Source organism: Tauraco erythrolophus, chromosome 8 (genome assembly GCF_009769465.1).
Source record: "Tauraco erythrolophus isolate bTauEry1 chromosome 8, bTauEry1.pri, whole genome shotgun sequence".
Taxonomy (NCBI): Eukaryota; Metazoa; Chordata; class Aves; order Musophagiformes; family Musophagidae; genus Tauraco; species Tauraco erythrolophus.
The window spans coordinates 15900884-15919089 of NC_141472.1; the positions used below are offsets into that span (position 1 = coordinate 15900884).

General features: G+C 42.9%; 1 protein-coding gene across 6 annotated transcripts in view; it reads right to left on the reverse strand.

The window, feature by feature from the left end:
* PARD3B (par-3 family cell polarity regulator beta) overlaps positions 1–18206 on the reverse strand; it is a 440643-nt gene that overhangs the window by 284011 nt on the left and 138426 nt on the right. For all 6 annotated transcript variants that reach the window (XM_086615493.1, XM_086615492.1, XM_086615490.1 and 3 more), the window contains exon 3: positions 11347–11518. In XM_086615493.1, coding sequence (XP_086471619.1) covers positions 11347–11518 — 172 coding nt within the window. The remainder of the gene's footprint in view (positions 1–11346; positions 11519–18206) is intronic.

The window sequence follows — 18206 nt, forward strand, 5'->3', positions numbered from 1 at the left end:
ATTAACTATATTCGCTGTCTGAAGCCTCTGAAACACCTTCAAGAAAATTCCATAAGAGTGCAAGTAACCTTTCTCAAACCTTAGAAAGACATGGCCACAACACCCATGACTGCATCAAAATGGAAAATCAAAACGTTCTAGGCTAGTGTCAGTATTATCCTGAACTAGACCTACTGAGAGTTGGAGCGTTCCCAGGTAGCAACCTGTTTTCAGGAAACACGTCCACCACGAAGACACTACATAAAACATCCAAACTGAAAGAAATGACTGTTGAAAAGCACAAGTGCCTCAATATAGCTTGAACTTCAACTATTGTTGCCATTCATAAGCTTATTTTAGGAGAGAGACTGTAATCAGCCATTCTAACCATCATTTGCACCAAAGTCTTCCACTTGCTTAAAACGCTGATCAGATGGGGCGTGTGCGTGTATGTACATATAAAAGAAGAAAATCTTGTTCTCAGAGATTTGCTATCAAGTAAAGGCACGCAAATTTTGAAATACCAAAGTAATACCTTGCGGTGAGAAAAGCAAGACACTTCCCTACTTAGCCGTGAAAGCTTCCAAAGGGAGGAGTTAAAATCCTGTAGTTTACAAGAGAACTTTCTAACATGCTATCAGTAACTGTTTAAGCAATTATTTATCTAACTTCAATTTTAACTGAAACTAATAAAGCTACAAATTCATTAAGAAGCTAAATTTTATTGTAATAGCCAACGATCAAAGTAACCTAATGGTACCTGCTTCCCATAATGCTTGTACTCTTGTACTAACAGCTTCAGGAATCTTCAACCCAATTCCCAAAGAAAGGGAGAAAGCGGAAAGAGTAAATAAAACAACAACAAACAACATCATCAAGGAGATACCTACACATATCTCACTTTTTTTCCTGCCTTAGTATTCAGAAGTGACAAGTATCACTGAATACTGTGTCTTCCTCCAGGCAAAATCATGACTACTTAACACCAAGAAAAGCAGCAAGAGAAAAGCAACAACTAAGTTTGTGTGCACTCAACCATCATCTATCAAATAAAACAAAAGAAACACTGAGCCAGTTGTGAAGCCATTTCCAGCTCAGTGACATGTCCATAAAATGGATCCTCCATAAATAAATTAGTACTCTACTTCCTGCCCATATGGACTGAAAAAGAAAAACCAAACTGACAGCACAAAAAAAAATGAAAGGCTAAACCTCTTACTCCCCCTTTCCTGTTCCACTACCTTCTAGAAAAGAACACTGAACTATCAGGTGCAAAAGGAAACCAGAAGAGCCAGTAGCGTGCTTATGAGTGCAGAGAGAATTACAAGATGGCTCATAAGGGCCAACAGAACTACTAACATTAAAAACTCAGACAGTTTAGCTAGTTTAATTGAAAAGCCTTATAAGAAATTGAAAACTCTCCTACCAAAAATAAAGCACCTGTACTGGCTTGTTACATGCTTGAAAAGTTATGATGACACACTAGTGTTGTTTTGTTGTTTTTTTTTTAAAAAAGAGAAACATTTCTGAAGTGACTATAGCTCATACTTTGCAGGAGAAGCCAGCTTGCAGTTGAAGCTAATGATCACACTAAGTGTTCCTTACAGACTAGTGGTCTATGAAGAAGCACCCCTTCACAGGACATAAGCTTAGCAATAGACTGCAGGCCGCTGCTTAAAATATCATGGACGGAACAGTTTCATGAGCCCAAGATTATGGGTGGGTAACCATTTATTTACAACAGACGTATTAAAAACCTCTAGTCTGAAGTCAGTAAACATCTTTGTCGGTGACAAGGACAGTAGGATCGAGTGCACCCTCAGCAAGTTTGCTGATGACACCAAGCTGTGTGGGGTTGTGGACACGCTGGAGGGAAGGGATGCCATCCAGAGAACCTTGACGGGCTTGAGGAGTGGCCCCATGCAAACCTCATGAAGTTCAATAAGGCCAAGTGCAAGGTCCTGCACGTGGGTCGGGGCAATCCCAAGCACAAGCACAGGCTGGGCGGAGAATGGATTGAGAGCAGTCCTGAGGAAAAGGACTTGGGGGTGTTGGTGGATGAGAAGCTCAACATGAACCAGTAATGTGTGCTGGCAGCCCAGAAAGCCAACCATAACCTGGGCTGAATCCAAAGAAGCGTGGCCAGCAGGTCGAGAGAAGGGATTCTGCCCCTCTACTCTGCTCTTGTGAGACCCCACCTGCAGTACTGCGTTCAGCTCTGGAGTCCCCAACACAAGACAGACATGGAGCTGTTGAAGCAAATCCAGAGGAGGGCCACGAAGATGATCCAAGGGCTGGAGCAACTCTCCTATGAAGGCAGGCTGAGAAAGTTGGGGTTGTTCAGCCTGGAGAAGAGAAGGCTCCATGGAGACGTTCTAGCAGCCCTTCAGTACCTAAAGGGGGTCTACTAGAAAGCTGGAGAGGGGCTTTTGACAAGGGCGTGCAATGATAGGACAAGGGGCAATGGCTTTAAACTGAAAGAGACAGATTAGACATTTTTTACAATGAGAGTGGTGAAACACTGGAATAGGTTGTCCAGAGAAGCTGTGGATGCCCCATCCCCGAAGTTGTTCAAGGCCAGGCTGGATGAGGCTTTGGGCAACCTGGTGTAGTGGAAGGTGTCTCTGCCCATGGCAGTGGGGCTAGAACTATATGATCTTTAAGGTTCCCTTCAAGCTATAACATTATGTGATTCTAGAACATCTAAACCAAAACATTTTGAAAATATTTTAAGATCATCTTAATTTACACATAGCCCATTAGTTGATACCATAAAGTTGTGTTTTACCACTCCGCATTGCTAGTTCACTTTCAAAAATTCTAAAAATAAATGCATGTGTTCAAAATCTCAAACTATTAGTTCGAGAAGGATTATTTGCACATACCGTTAGTATCCCTAATATACATAACCCCATCCATCATGGGCCCACTGAACATCTTAACACACTACACAAGAATGTCATCCACTACCCCAGCGAAGCTATCTTTTAGATGAGAGAATGACTGCTTAATCATACATCAGCAACAAAACAGCAGTTTGGAACAGGGAATAAAGGCCATCAGTCAACAAGGTCTGCAAAGGTAAGTTCCTACTCTGCAAGGTCTTCTCAACTATCATCCCCGGTTAAAAAAAAAACATTAGGACATGACATACTCTTAAAACCAAACAAACAAAACATCCAAAACCAATGCCAAGAGAAAACAGTGCTAGTTAACCCAGTAATTACTCTACTACCTACATACAAAGATCTCCACGTGTTTCATCCAAACACTTGGTAGTTTACCAGTTACAGCATCAATGAATATACTCACATACAATTTACCAAAAATCCAACATAATATATTTTGCTGCTATAAGACAAATAATTGTCGTGGTTTTAGGCTGATTCAGCAACTAAAACTCACACAGTCTCTCCTTCTCCAGTAAAATAGAGAGGAGAGGGGAAAAAAAAAAACCAAAGGGACTGAGGGTTGAGACAAGAACAGAGGGAGCACCCACCAACCATGGTCCTGGGCAAAACAGACAGGGCTTTCTCAAAGCAAAACAGTTTATTAATGGTTACTTAGAAGGACAAAGGGAAACAAAACCGGTTACTTGAGAGGACAGAAAGAAACAAAACCAGATCTTAAAACCGACACCTCCCCCCCCCGCCCCCAACTTTCCTTTTCCTCCCGGCTCTACCTCCTCCCCCCAGCACAACAGGGGGCAGGGACTGGGGGAGTGCAGGTCAGTTCATTCCCTGCTGTTACTGCTGCTTCTCTCTCAAAGGAGGAGGAGTCCTTACACTCTTTTCCCCTGCTCCAATGGATCCCCTACCCACGAGGAAAAATCCACAAACTTCTCCAGCGTGAGTCCAGCCCACTGGAAACAATCCTTCCCCACAGATTGCTCCGGTGTGGGCTTTACCACAGTCTTGGGTACTTAGGGAGCTGTAGCCACTCGCTCCGGCGTGGGTCGTCACGAAGACTCCAGATGCCTCTCTGCCTTGTCGTGCACCCCAACACGACCATCCTCAGGCTCAGGCATCTTCCCTCCACGGGCTGTGAGTGGGTCTCTGCTCCACCGAGGCCGTCCTGGTTGCAGGGGGGCCGCCTGCCATCTCACCATCAGCCGCAGGGGATACTCGGCTCCGGCACACCTCCTCCCGCTCCATCCTCACTGACCTACTGTCGATGCGGCTGTTTCTCTCAGATCTCAGTCCTCTCCAGATGAACTCAGCCCAGTGGGCACCCCGGGAGTGGGGTGCCCCCGAGTTCCCCAGCTGGCTCCGCCGCCACCATCCTCCGTGGGCGGTGCCGGCCCAACGCAGGCAGCTGCCCAGCCGGGAGCCAGGGAGCGGGGGCAGTGCCCTCCTCCCTTCTCTGCTCACTCCTGGGCAAAGCACCTTTTCCGGTTCCTTTGTCCCGACTTAAATAGGGCAGTTCGCAGAGGCGCCCTATTGGCTCAACCCTGAGGGGGATGGCAGTCTGATCTGGTGGCCAGAACTAAGCCTAATCCGGTTCCAAAACCGGGGAGGTCGCAGGGAGCAAAACCCCTCTCCTGCCACCAGAACCATTCCCCTCTCCACATCAAATCATGACAATAATCAACAACAGCAACTAGACAAAATGGATTCATCTAAATGGCATTTGATTAGAAAGGAAAACCCACCACCTCGGCAGAATAAAGGAAATAAGTGTTTCTTAAATTACTTTGACATACCAATTTTCAAGAAATCTTACAGCATTGCAATTTATCCATTCAAAATAATTTTGTCTGATTATGTAAGCTCAGACCAAAGGAGGTGCAAGAAAAATTCACATCAGAAATTAAACATTGTTAGAGATGACATCTAATCCCAGAAAACATCAATTCTTATGGAAACAACAAGAAAACAACTAATTGTCAGTCATGATCTGGCTCCAATGAAATGGCTAAGTTTAGTCTTCTAAGGGTACACAAGTTCAAAAGTTACACTTGGCATGCAAGAGCCTTTATGCTAGGCAGGAAAAGAGCTGAGGAGTCGGATAGCCAGAAGACCATCTCTGACACAGAACTTTAAAACAAACTCTTTCTCTGGGATGTAGGTTACCTTATATTTACCACGGGCTGAAGTCATGCAGCTAAAAAGCATTCAGCATACTGTGATTCAACTGTTCATTGTAAAGTTTTGTCTATCCACAGTTTTATACCTGGCACAGTAAAAAATGGCAATGAAGAATTTATGAGGGTATTTGGGGCTAGAGATTTTGAAGCATACCTCCATTCAATTTTTCAAACGTAAAGCAGTTATTCAGGCATTTAGTTGACTATATCATAGAATTACAGAACGTTTTGGGTTGGAACGGACCTTAAAGATCCTCTAGTTCCAACCCCCCTGCCATGGGCAGGGACACCTTTCACTAGATCAAGTTGCTCAAAGCCTCATCCAAACTGGTCTTGAATATCTCCAGCGATGGGGCACCTGCAGGCTCTTTAAGAAGGATAGGCAGAGGAGAAGAGGAGGAGATGTTGCCCTCTATATCAAAGACCAGCTCGAGTTCTTGGTGCTGACCTGGGGATGGATGAGGAGCCAACTGAGAGCTTAGGGGTCAGGATTAAAGGGAGGGCAGGGAAAGGGGATATAGTAGTGGGGGTCTGCTACAGACCACCTGACAAGGAAGACCGAGTGGATGAGGTCCTCTACAAACAGATAGGAGCAGCCTCATGTTCACGTTGTTTGCACCTCACCTGATGTTGCGGACACAGCAGATATCGTCTTCATAAACAGGCGAAGTCTTGCTGCATTTTTCTTAAACTAAACATAAAAGCTCACAATTTCATCTCTCTGAGAACAAGTTGGCTTTAAAAGTAGAGATGTACTAATTTCAAGGAAAAGAAAACAAGTAGCTGAATAATTTCCTGAACTGTTTTAAGGAGATACATGCCAAATTTTAAGAAAGCAATTTAATAGAAAGTAAAATAACAAACTTTTTTTTTTGCCTTAAAATTTTACCAGTATGTGGAAGCAATGTAAAATACAAAGTACTTTTAGCTTTCAAGTCAAATATAAGATTGCTTTTATTCTCTCTCTTTCAAAGTTACAGGTGATAAAGGACAAAATAAGATTAACTAACTACATAAGGGAAAACTGTGATTTCAGACTGTCCAGCTGATCAGTATTGTAAAGAATACAAACCATAAAAAAATCTGAAAGAATCATAGAATGGTTAGGGTTGGAAGGGACCTCAAAGATCATCTAGTTCCAAGCCCCTGCCATGGGCAGGGAAACCCTCCACAACAACAGAATGCCCAAAGCCTCATCCAACCTGGCCTTGAACACTTCCAGGCATGGGGCATCCACAACTTCTCTGGGCAACCTGTTCCACTGCCTCACCACCCTCTGAGTGAAAAATTTCTTCCTTATATCCAATCTAAATCTGCCCTCTTTCAGTTTAAATCCATCGCCCCTTGTCCTATCACTACACGCCCTTGTAAAAAAGCCCCTCTCCAGCTTTCCTGTAGGCCCCCTTTAAGTACTGGAAGGCTGCTATAAGATCAGCCGGGAGCCTTCTCTTCTCCAGGCTGAACAGCCCCAACTCTCAGCCTCTCTTCATAGCAGAGGTGTTCCAGCCCTCGGATAATCTTCGTGGCCCTCCTCTGGACTCACTCCAGCAGCTCCATGTCCTTCTTGTGCTGGAGACTCCAGAGCTGAATGCAGTATTCGAGATGGGGTCTCACAAGAGCAGAGCAGAGGGGTAGAATCACCTCCCTCGACCTGCTGGCCACACTTCTTTGGATGCAGCCCAGGATACGGTTGGCTTTCTGGGCTGCCAGTGCACATGGCCGGCTCATGTTGAGCTTCTCATCCACCAGCACTCCCAAGTCCTTTTCCTCAGGGCTGCTCTCAATCCATTCTCCGCCCAGCCTGTACTTATGCTTGGGATTGCCCCAACCCACATGCAGGACCTTGCACTTGGCCTTGTTGAACTTCATGAGGTTTGCTCAGGCCCACCCCTCCAGCCTGTCAAGGTCCCTCTGGATGGCATCCCTTCCCTCCAGCGTGTTCACAACACCACACAACTTGGTTTCATCTTCAAACTTGCTGAGGGTGCACTCAATCCCACTGTCCATGTCAACAACAAAGATGTTAAATAGCACTGGTCCCAGTACTGATCCCTGAGGAACACCACTCATCACTGGCCTCCACTTGGACATTGAACCGTTGACCACAACTCTTTGAGTGTGACCATCCAGCCAATTCCTTATCCACCGAGAGGTCCGTCCATCAAAACCATGTCTTTCCAGTTTAGAAACAAGGATGTCGTGTGGGACAGTATCAAATGCTTTGGATAAGTCCAGGTAGACGATGTCAGTTGCTCTTCCCCTATCCATCAATGCTGTAATCTCATCACAGAAGGCCACCAAATTAGTCAGGCAGGATTTGCCCTTAGTGAAGCCATGTTGGCTGTCACCAGTCACCTCCTTATTTTCTATGTGCCTTAGCATAGTTGCCAGGAGGATCTGCTCCATGATCTTGCTGGGCACAGAGGTGAGACTGACTGGCCTGTAGTTCCCTGGGTCTTCTTTTTTTCCCTTTTTAAAAATGGGGGCTACGTTTCCCCTTTTCCAGTCAGTGGGAACTTCACCAGACTGCCATGACTTCTGAAATATGATGGATAGTGGCTTAGCAACTTCATCTGCCAGTTCCCTCAGGACCCACGGATGCACCTCATCAGGTCCCATGGACTTGTCCACCTTCAGGTTCTTTAGATGGTCTTGGACCTGATCTTCTCCTACAGTGGGCGGTTCTACATTCTCACAGTCCCTGCCTTTGCCTTCTGTGACTTGGGCTGTGCAGCTGGAGCTCTTGCCAGTGAAGACTGAGGCAAAGAAGTCATGGAGCACCTCAGCCTTCTCCATATCCTGGGTAGCCAGGTCCCCTGTTTCCTTCCGGAGAGGGCCTACATTTCCCCTAGATCTCTTTTTATCACTGACATATCTATAGAAGTTTTTCTTCTTGCCCTTGATGTCCCTGCCCAGATTTAACTCTATTAGGGCTTTAGCTTTCCTAACTTGATCTCTGGTTGCTCGGACAATTTCTCTGTATTCTTCCCAGGCTACCTGTCCTTGTTTCCAACCCTCTATAGGCCATCTTTTTGTGCCCGAGTTGGTCCAGGAGCTCCTTGTTTATCCATGCAGGCCTCCTGGTGTTCCTACCCGACTTCCTCTTTGTTGGGATGCACCGCTCCTGAGCTTGGAGGAGGTGATCCTTAAATATTAACCAGCTTTCTTGTGCCCCTCTTCCCTTCAGGGCTTCATCCCATTGTACTCTAGCAAGGAGATGCCTGAAGAGGCCAAAGTCTGCTCTCCTGAAACCCAGGGTAGTGAGCCTGCTGTGCACCCTCCTTGCTTCCCTAAGTTATCTTGAATTCCACCATTTCATGATCACTGCAGCCCAGGCTCTCCTTGAGTTCCCCACCAGCCCTTCTTTGTTGGTGAGAACAAGGTCCAGCAAAGCACCTCTCCTCATTGGTTCCTCTACCACTTGGAGAAGGAAGTTATCATCCATAGGAAGTTATCATCCATAAGAAGTTACCATCCAATACAAAAACTATTTCCCCCATCATCATCATCTCTATCTAGCCAGTAAAGGCTTTAAAACTAGGTATAACATATGATTAACTTAACTAGATCAAATACACCATTGATAGAAAGAAAAAAAGTTTGAAGGCAGTATCTCAAGTGCCTTTTCTAAAATCAGGGCCAATTCTTTCATGTTTGAGAAAAGCAACATTTAGTTTCACATGCTTATTAAGTATCAAGCTCTAAGTATTCTCTAAGCAGATCACTAAATGGATGTTGTTCCTACATAAAACCATGAATCTGGTTTCATAGAATACAAAACAAACAATAGAAATTAACCAGCAAAATTGTTCCACAATCTGACAATTTATGTAACAATGGATTCCCTGTATTTCATCCCTAAAGGCATTCTGCAAAAATACACTAAAAGGTAAGCACATGACAGTTCCTGAAACACAGCTCCACCACAGAAAGCAACACTTGCTCGCTACATACACATTTAATCACAACCTTGCTCCTGAAGTAAGAACAGCTTTATAAAATTATTATTTATTTCTGCTAGCAAGTGTGAGTCAATTCAATAATTAGACAGAAAGCCAGACTACTGTGCACCAATTATATTGATGCAACCAAATCGTCCTTCTGTTTCTTCATTTACTTTTCAATTTGCCTCTAGTGGAAATAGGGACATAATTTAAGGTCCGGGGACTTGTACAGGAAAGATAAAGGCAAAAAATAAGTCTACAGAACTGTAATCCATGATGTAAAATCCAGAAGAGAAAACAATTAAGTTCACAGGACTGACAGGTAGAAAATCTTTCATTTACTTTATAAAATAAAACATCTGAAAGAGAACTGTTGAGACAAACACATATTTATGTTCTCTATTTTAAGATGCAAGCATCCATTTTAACTTCAACTATGTATTAGTATTGCACTGAAAATGAAATAGAACCCTAATTGGCTGCTCTTCTCATGCTATATTTCATCTCCTTTACACTCTATAGTAGAAAGGATTTCATAAACACTAAGAAAACTGAACTACCTGGTAGCTCACTGGTGAGCTCAAGAGCAATAGCATTTAACTGTTTTACATAAAACTGTGTGAGGCTGAAATATTCTTCTCTCCAACCGCCAACTTAGGTACAACATGTGCTAAACAAACTGCTTTCAATGATTTTTATTTTTTTTTTAAATATGGCTCAGAAGTATATGGACAACAATCTTTACACAGTGTTGTTTAAAAATATGCAATACGTGAAGTGGCAAACCATTCAACCATTGGACCTTCAGTCACAAACTTTTCTATACCTCATGCTTACCAAAACCACAGCTAAAATACATACAATTTATGGCAAGAATAAGTCTTTTCTCAAGATTTTTTGGTATGAGAAATTCCTGTGTGTCATTAAACATCAAATTCTTTGTTCTAGAATAGGGGAAAAACAGAAGTGATTCATTAACACAGAAATTTGAATTTAAAAATTTTCACGCAGCTTGAATTTCAGTATTTTCTACATCAGGCACAAAAAAAAAGCAGGGACTTCTGTTAGAACTTAAGTTACACAGCCTCATCCAGTGAGCTTTACTAGAAATTTTACTTCAGCTCATTGCTTTTGTTAATCAGACTTTTCCTTTAAAAATGCAACTAAACAGACGAGTAAACATCGATTTCTGAAGTCATAATCAGACTACTCCATGAGAGCAGCACAACTAGAGGTAGTATTTCTATCCTTACCTCGCCTGCTTACACTCAGAAATTTTATTGCACACCCTTAGGAGACTACCAACGGTACTCGAGAATACGGAGTGGATTGGATGCTGAGCTCTGGTGGAATGCGGAGAAGCCTCTCCCAAGCGTTATTCACTGGCTAAATGCTGTCATCGTACTACTGCTTTACAGGCAGACATGAGGGGACTCACCTTCAATCTGTTTTTGAAAGCTTCTACATCTGGTAAATAGGTGACAACTTAGCCTGCTCTCAATCCAAGGAAGTATTTCAAACTGCTTTGTGTTCAGTGCACAAGGCTCTAACTCTTTATAATTGGAAACCAGTGTCTGAACTCTTGGTCTTCCAGGCACACTGAAACAACACAGGGGACTAGAGCTGCAGCACTTCACATAGCACCCTCTGAAACAAGAGGGAATTAAACAGAAGCCTCTCCTAATCAGTCTGCTTACCTGAAAGTCAGATAAGCAAATAGACTCTGCTGTGCAACTTTTCCAAAGGCAAAGTGCTGAACTATTCGCAACCAGCACCTCCTTTCTATCTCCCCCTCCCAAAACAGGTCAGGGTCACTAGCTCAGAAAAATCAGTAAAAGTATTTGCTCAGAGCAGTTTCATGCACATTGCACTCCGATTCCTCAACAAAAACGCTGAGTTTATTGTTTGTTGTGATTTTGGGGGTTTGTTTGGTTTGTTGGGTTTTTTTTAATGACTGTTATTTGAAAATATTTTGTATCCCTTTCACCTCTTCCCCTCTCAGAAGATTATAATGAAGGATTGTCACCAACCTACCCAGTCAAGGAAAGCAGGAAAAAAGAGACTCCAGCTGTATGGATGGGCACAACATACAACAGGAGACAAGGCTCAGGTGCCAGTTTGCTACGCTCCGTTGCAGTCTTCAGCACCAATTGTTCAAAAGCCCAACTTTTGTCACTACAATTGCCATCACGGAATTGCAAGGCTAACAGTATGCTAAAAAAAAAACTTTAAATACATACAATCAGACTACAGACACACTCAGAAAAGAAAAAAGAAAGAGGAGAGTACTATATATTGGTCAACAAATTAAAAAATAACCATGCAAGATATACGTACCCAGTTTCAGGGCAGAAGGAGTCACTTCAATCTCACCACCGATGGGCTGAAAGGCAGCCAGCTGAGCTGCTACCTCTGTCTCAAAAGAGTCTGGGCTGTTTCTGTCTGTCAAATTGCCATTGGTGCCATCAGTCTTACGGTGAGTTTCTTGCTCATCATAAACAGCAATCAGCTATCAAAACAAAAGATAATGCAGTTTGCATATTTAAAGTATTCCCAAACATCACTTTTTTTTTTTTTTTTTTTTGAGTGGGGAGTGGTGGTGAGTACAAAAACTACAATCTTATTTCAAAACAGCTAACAATAAACATACAGATTCAGGAAAGCACATGCACTTGTGGTTAAATACATTGACTTCAACATGACTTAGGCATATGCTTCAGCACTGTCCTGTGCTGATATGCTTTTCTCGAAGTTCAAACGCTATCATTAGCGAGTGTTCTACATTGTTCCAAAAGATGTAGGGCTGAACATGCTTAAAAACACAGAACAGCACGTAATTCTTGGAAGTGAATGGTGTTACTATTTTAAAAAATTTCAGTGCTCCTGACTGACGCGCTGCACAAAGATAACACAACCATGGAAGCTGTACCTGAGCGAGCAGATACATATTTTGTAAGTACATAATAATTACATTTCAAGAACAAGATACACCCAGCACAATGACAGCGTGTCGAGTTTCCCTATTCGCCCAACCTATGCCTCTATAAGGATGAAGGTCTCCCGGTCCAGCTACATACTCATACACACACAGGTCTCTACCTACCACATATTTACCATCTCCTCCCATTCTCTCCCGCAAGCTTATACCAGACATGTTGCTTCTGAAAAATGTCCCTCAGTCACTGACTCTTCCACAACTTTGGGCACACTGGAAGGTCAAGATTAAGCAACAACAGACTGCAAAGTCTGCTGTCCAAACTCAAGTTAATGTTGACATGAAAACGATTAAAAAAAACACCAGAAAAAAACATTTTTTGCCTCAGCTAACCTAGCCTTTCACAAGCATCTTCCTTTTGGTCCCTACTAATACAAAGTCATTAGATAATACAGCTTCATCAACAAGTAACTCAGATACATGTGGCTGGGTGCAAATTCTGTTAACTGTGTTACAGTTCTGGGAAAAGAAGCAAAAAAAATTACTAATTCCCAATGAATCTTAACAAATTAGAAGACTTGCTGTTCCCAACCAACGGGACACTTGACACCCCAGAGCCCTCTGCAAGAGGAGAGAAGGTAACAGCAGCAGTTTAAGCACTTTTTCTGCCCCGCTACCTGACGTGGCATAGTTCTCGTGCCATAAAATGACAAACACTTCGCCTAATAAGCGTTGTACAAGATAACTTCATCTTAAAGTGTTCATTTATTTCACTTTTTCTGAACTCCTTAGGATTATCCTGAAGTTTTTTCTTACTGAAAAAGACCTCGACACACACAATTGGTTAGGCAATGTCAAGATATACACAGAAAACAAGTTTATAGGATTGATTTACTACTTTCTCTCTCTGTGTTATTTTAAGGTATGCATATACACTCTCTGTATAAAAACATTAGTATCTAATCTCCTCAGACACTTCCAAGACGTGTCAAAAACTATATCCTATGATAAGTAGTATACTGAAACAGAGAGACAAATATTTTAAGGAACGCATTTGCCTAAGGGAAGAAATGAATGTATGAGAGGAAAAGGAAAGAAAAACAAAAAGAAAAATCCTGAAGTGCTTCTAAGGAAGAAAACTGACATTTTCAGGTCTTCCATTCATTTATAATTTGGTTGCTAGAAATATGTCAGCTCGTATTTACCAACGCATATTTCAGAGACACACAAAACCCCTTAAATAATTAGGTAGAAAACTTGCTCTCCTTTTCCATATGGAACCCATTTCCTTTTCATGGCCACACAAACAGCTCTTACAACATATAGTTTGTTAATTTGTCCAAAGCACATAGGAAAGCTTAGTTTCAATAACGAAGACAACTCTTCTTGTACTTTATCCCTGCATTGCAGGGAAACTACCCAGGTGTTCACACTGCATTCATCACCAGGCCATCACTATGTCCCACTAACCACCTACAGACAAAAAGGACACCTGAGAACCAGACATCAACAGACCATGGCAATTTTCTCCACTACCAAGAAAAAAAACCACAACCACAGGGTCTTTTGTTTCCTTCTAAAATGACTATTCGTGTTCCTGTCATTATGGAAGCCCATCATCGTGATTCAAGAAGTTCCACAACTGTGGCCCACCAAAAGGTTTGCTTTCTCAATCTCACTTCCACTGCAGAAGCTTAATTTCTAAGAAAGAGGCTGTTACTAACAAAGATTAAATTTGAGATCATGTAGGACCATGGCACTGAAGGCACTTTAAAAAATATTAGGATACAAAGTTCACTTGAGCATTTGCAACATAGAATAGAGTAAATGGACCTCAGCTGTGATTTGATGGGAATAAAGAAGTGAATTCCTCAGCTGGACCAAGCTGAGTTTCCCCCTGGTTTCACACCCCAGCATATCAAATGCTGTATTACCTTGTAATACTCTACACTTACTGCCCCAGCACGTTGCAGAGACCAAAAGCAGGGACTGGCTCACAAAAATTACACAAACTGATGGAAAACACCAGCAAGAGCTGTTAACTGGAAAACATGCAAGCACTACCTCAGATTCTCAAAAGCCTCCAAAATACGCAGTAGTAAAAACCAGGCAGGTAAACCAGGAGCAGGCTGATGTTACAATTACTCTATCTCTACATGCCTTCTTCAAGTGTTTTCCACCGGTCACCAGCACAGGTCAGCGCAGCAGCGGGCCCCGCGCTGTGGCTCCTGCAGGCTCACGGACAGGGCAGCGTCACTGTGACACCGCGACAGCGCTGCTGGGGTCCGGGTGCCTCCGCTGTGGGCTGCTTCCTCTGAGTGCTGCGGGAGTGCTGGATGTGCGCCTTGGGCTCCAGTTACGGCTGCTGCGCTCCAGTGACCCGATCTGCAGAGGGTCTGGGACATCAGCGAATTGCCCGATCCGCAGCGGGCTTTGGGTGTTGGTTTTGTAAGAAGGCTCCTCTCCTCCCAACTCCTGCAGCAGTCAGGAGAAGGCGACATCTCCGCCACCACCCCCGTTGCCAGTTCCCATCTCATCCACGCCAGCGCTCCATTTCCATACTCCGAGCTGGAGCGGGCAGGGCGCAGACAGAGCCGACAGCAGGCAAACCCCTGCGATCCAGCCCGGCGAATGGCCACAAGAAGATTTCTTGGAGCTAAACCAGGTCAGCCTCACACCCATCTGAAAACGGGCAAGCTTCTTACAGCTGTCATTCCTCAAGTGACTTCAGTGAAAAGCCTGCAGATCCCCAGTCTACACCTAGGCACTATTTTGACAGATTAAAAAACCAAGGAAAACGTGTTTCTTTACAGTAGGGAACACATCATGAGTTAAGTAACATGATCTAGATTTAAACTCCCATTTTTTAGAGAGTGTGGAAAGGAGATACTTATAGTACCGCATGTGGAGGTAGGAAAGATGCAATGCCTTCCCTCGCCAATGAAATAAACAGCTATTTGTCTTCTAAAATGTTTATTCAGGAGATAACTCCTTGGGAATGCAGTGGCAGGAGCACCTTATCGGTAGCAATTCTAACATTATAAATACACTGCTATTCAATCAATGCATTATAAATATCAGCTTCAGCCTTTCAAAGGGAATGAATACAATTAAGGTTATGTAAATTAACTTTTCAAAAATAATTGTAGTAATTGACTTCTCATTTCCAGTATGGAAAATTCTTTAATTGGAACAGACTGCAAATCTTTTCTGATGGAAAAGAACTTCAGGACACATTAAGAAATCGTCCACAAACATATCATGAAAACAATAACATTGTTTGCAACATTAGTTTTTGATTTACCAGTTCAATGTTTATAAATATCAAGAGTTCAGTAGGTCAGCTGATTTTGAAGTTTTTTAACCACATCAAAATGTTAATCTAGATATTTGTAAACTATAGAAGTTACGTTAGTACTCTCTTGTGGTTTTGTACACTCGCTATACTTAAGCATCTCTGTTTTTTTAAAGGTTATTTAAAGAACGTGAATATTTACCGTAAACAATATCTATGTATTTCTTTACAAGTAAAATGGTTCTAACCCCAGCATTGTTGTAATCTCTATTAACAATCTACTAGTTACCTAGACAGTCAAGAAATTATCAAAACTTAGCACTTATCTGTCATTTTTGATTACTAAACTCCTCCCTACTGATACTGATGTAGTCACAACATAAAGCAGCAATAATGAACAGTGCTATTTTATTAGCATTTTTGTTGATCGTAAGTGGAAGATTCATTACAAGGCAATGTAGGCAAATTTTAATGTTGTATTGTGTCCTACAGTACAGCTCTTTCAATATTTTACTGATAGTTCAATTGGAAAGCTTGGAGAAAATTAAAACACCATTACGTAAAAATTAAGTGACTACCTTCCCGAACACGCAGAGCAACACACACACATTCGACTGAGATCAACCCTTATATACCAAAAGGTCGATAAACACGCCAATAGCAGACAATGATGCTACTGAGCGAAAGCGACCGAGTAGAAAGCAGCAGCGTGTTTTACCCCAGGGAACCACTGGTCACTAAGATCATAGATTCATAGAATCATAGAATGGTGTGAGTTGGAAGGGACCTCAAAGATCATCTAGTTCCAAGCCCCTGCCATGGGCAGGGAAACCCTCTACTACACCAGCTTGCCCAAAGCCTCATCCAACCTGGCCTTGAACACCTCCAGGGATGGGGCAGTCACAATTTCTCTGGGCAACCTGTTCCAGTGCCTCACCACCCTCTGAGTGAAAAATTTCTTATATCTAATCTAAATCTGCCCTCTTTCAGTTTAAAGCCATTGCCCCTTGTCCTATCACTACATGCCCTTGCAAAAAGTTCCTCTCCAGCTTTCCTGTAGGCCCCCTTTAAGTACTGGAAGGCTGCTATAAGATCACCCCGGAGCCTTCTCTTCTCCAGGTTTAACAACCCCAACTCTCTCAGCCTGTCTTCATAGCAGAGGTGTTCCAGCCCTCAGATCATCTTCGTGGCCGTCCTCTGGACCTGCTCCAGCAGCTCCATGTCCTATTTGTGCTGGGGACTCCAGAGCTGAACGCAGTACTGCAGGTGGGGTCTCATGAGAGCAGAGCAGAGGGGCAGAATCACTTCCCTTGACTTGCTGGCCACGCTCCTTTTGATGCAGCCCAGGATACAGTTGGCTTTCTGGGCTGCCAGCGCACATTGCCGGCTCATGTAGAGCTTCTCATCCACCAGCACTCCCAAGTCCTTTTCCTCAGGGCTGCTCTCAATCCATCCTCCACCCAGCCTGTACTTGTGCTTGGGATTGCCCCAACCCACGTGCAGGACCTTGCACTTGGCCTTGTTGAACTTCATGATGTTCTCATAGGCCCACCTCTCAAGCCTGTCAAGGTCCCTCTGGATGGCATCCCTTCCCTCCAGTGTGTCCACAACACCACACAACTTGGTGTTATCTGTAAACTTGCTGAGGTGCACTCAATCCCACCGTCCATGTCACCAACAAAGATGTTAAATAGCACTGGTCCCAATACTGACCCCTGAGGAACACCACTCGTCACAGGCCTCCACTTGGACATTGAACCATTGACCAAGGTACAGAAAACTGATGCACCATTGCATTTAAAAATCCCCCACAAGACAAAGTGTTCCCATATCCCTGTTTCCATGTGCAACTTCATATTTTCCAGGGGCTCTCGGTCCTTCCAAAACTAGTTGCACTCTACTCCGTAAGGCCAAGCCACAGAATCGTGTCCAAGTGCACGGCTCACACGTGTATGCTGCAGCCACGTTTCCCTGTGTACTGGGGTATACACCATATGCACGAGAAACAGTAAAAAGAAGTCCTTCCAAATTAAAATTGAAACAGCTTTGTTTTAGCACTTGCTAATTAAGCTCAATTAAATATAAACAATTTCATGGAGTTTCAGAATTTCAAAGAAAAACATCCCCACCTTTGAACAAACAGCAGAACTGTACAGATCTTGCTTTAAGGCACTCGTCTGTTAAATCAGAACAGCTGACTTTCTGTTGCCCTACACACCATTTTTAAATAAAAGGTTTTGTAATTATTTCTCTCTTCAAACTACACTTTTGACAACTAGATTACTGTTAATAAGGTTAAAAACTGTATATTTTACTAGCTTTTCTGTACTGAATTAGAAAATAGACACCACTATTTCCTTTCTGACCCCAAACATCAGGCATGTACACAAGGTATTAAGGAAGAAATGGGAAAATAAAAGCTTGCTTGCAATTAAATTAATCAGCTCTCAATTACTGTCAGGATAAAATCACTAAGAGAAGTTCTCAGTACAGGCTAGCGTCAGTATATGATTGAAAAGACGCCATCTTCAACAGCTGGAATGATATATTCAGAAGCACAAAAAGGAATTACATGTTCAACTTGTATTAAATTTTTCATTTAAGTGGATGGAAATTTTTCCTCTTAATTTTTTCACATTCAGAAGTTTATTTATATTGCTCTCTCACTATGGACAACAGAAGGTAGTAAAATTGTTCGTTTCTTCAAGACATGTTTGTTTCCTGTTCAGATGCTTCCTGTCCATGATTTCAAATGTTCATTTGAGAGAAAAAACTGTGGATTTTTTTTACCCATATCTATACTTCTGACAGCCTGTTCTCCTGTGGGAGTGATTATTAGTTACTTGTAAAATGATGCGGGGGGGGGGGGGGGGGGCGGAAATCCCTTTTTTGGGTCAATTAATGAAGACTTTTCACACAACACACTCACATCTCAACAAAGACCTGTCAGGAGGGGTGAATCAGTAG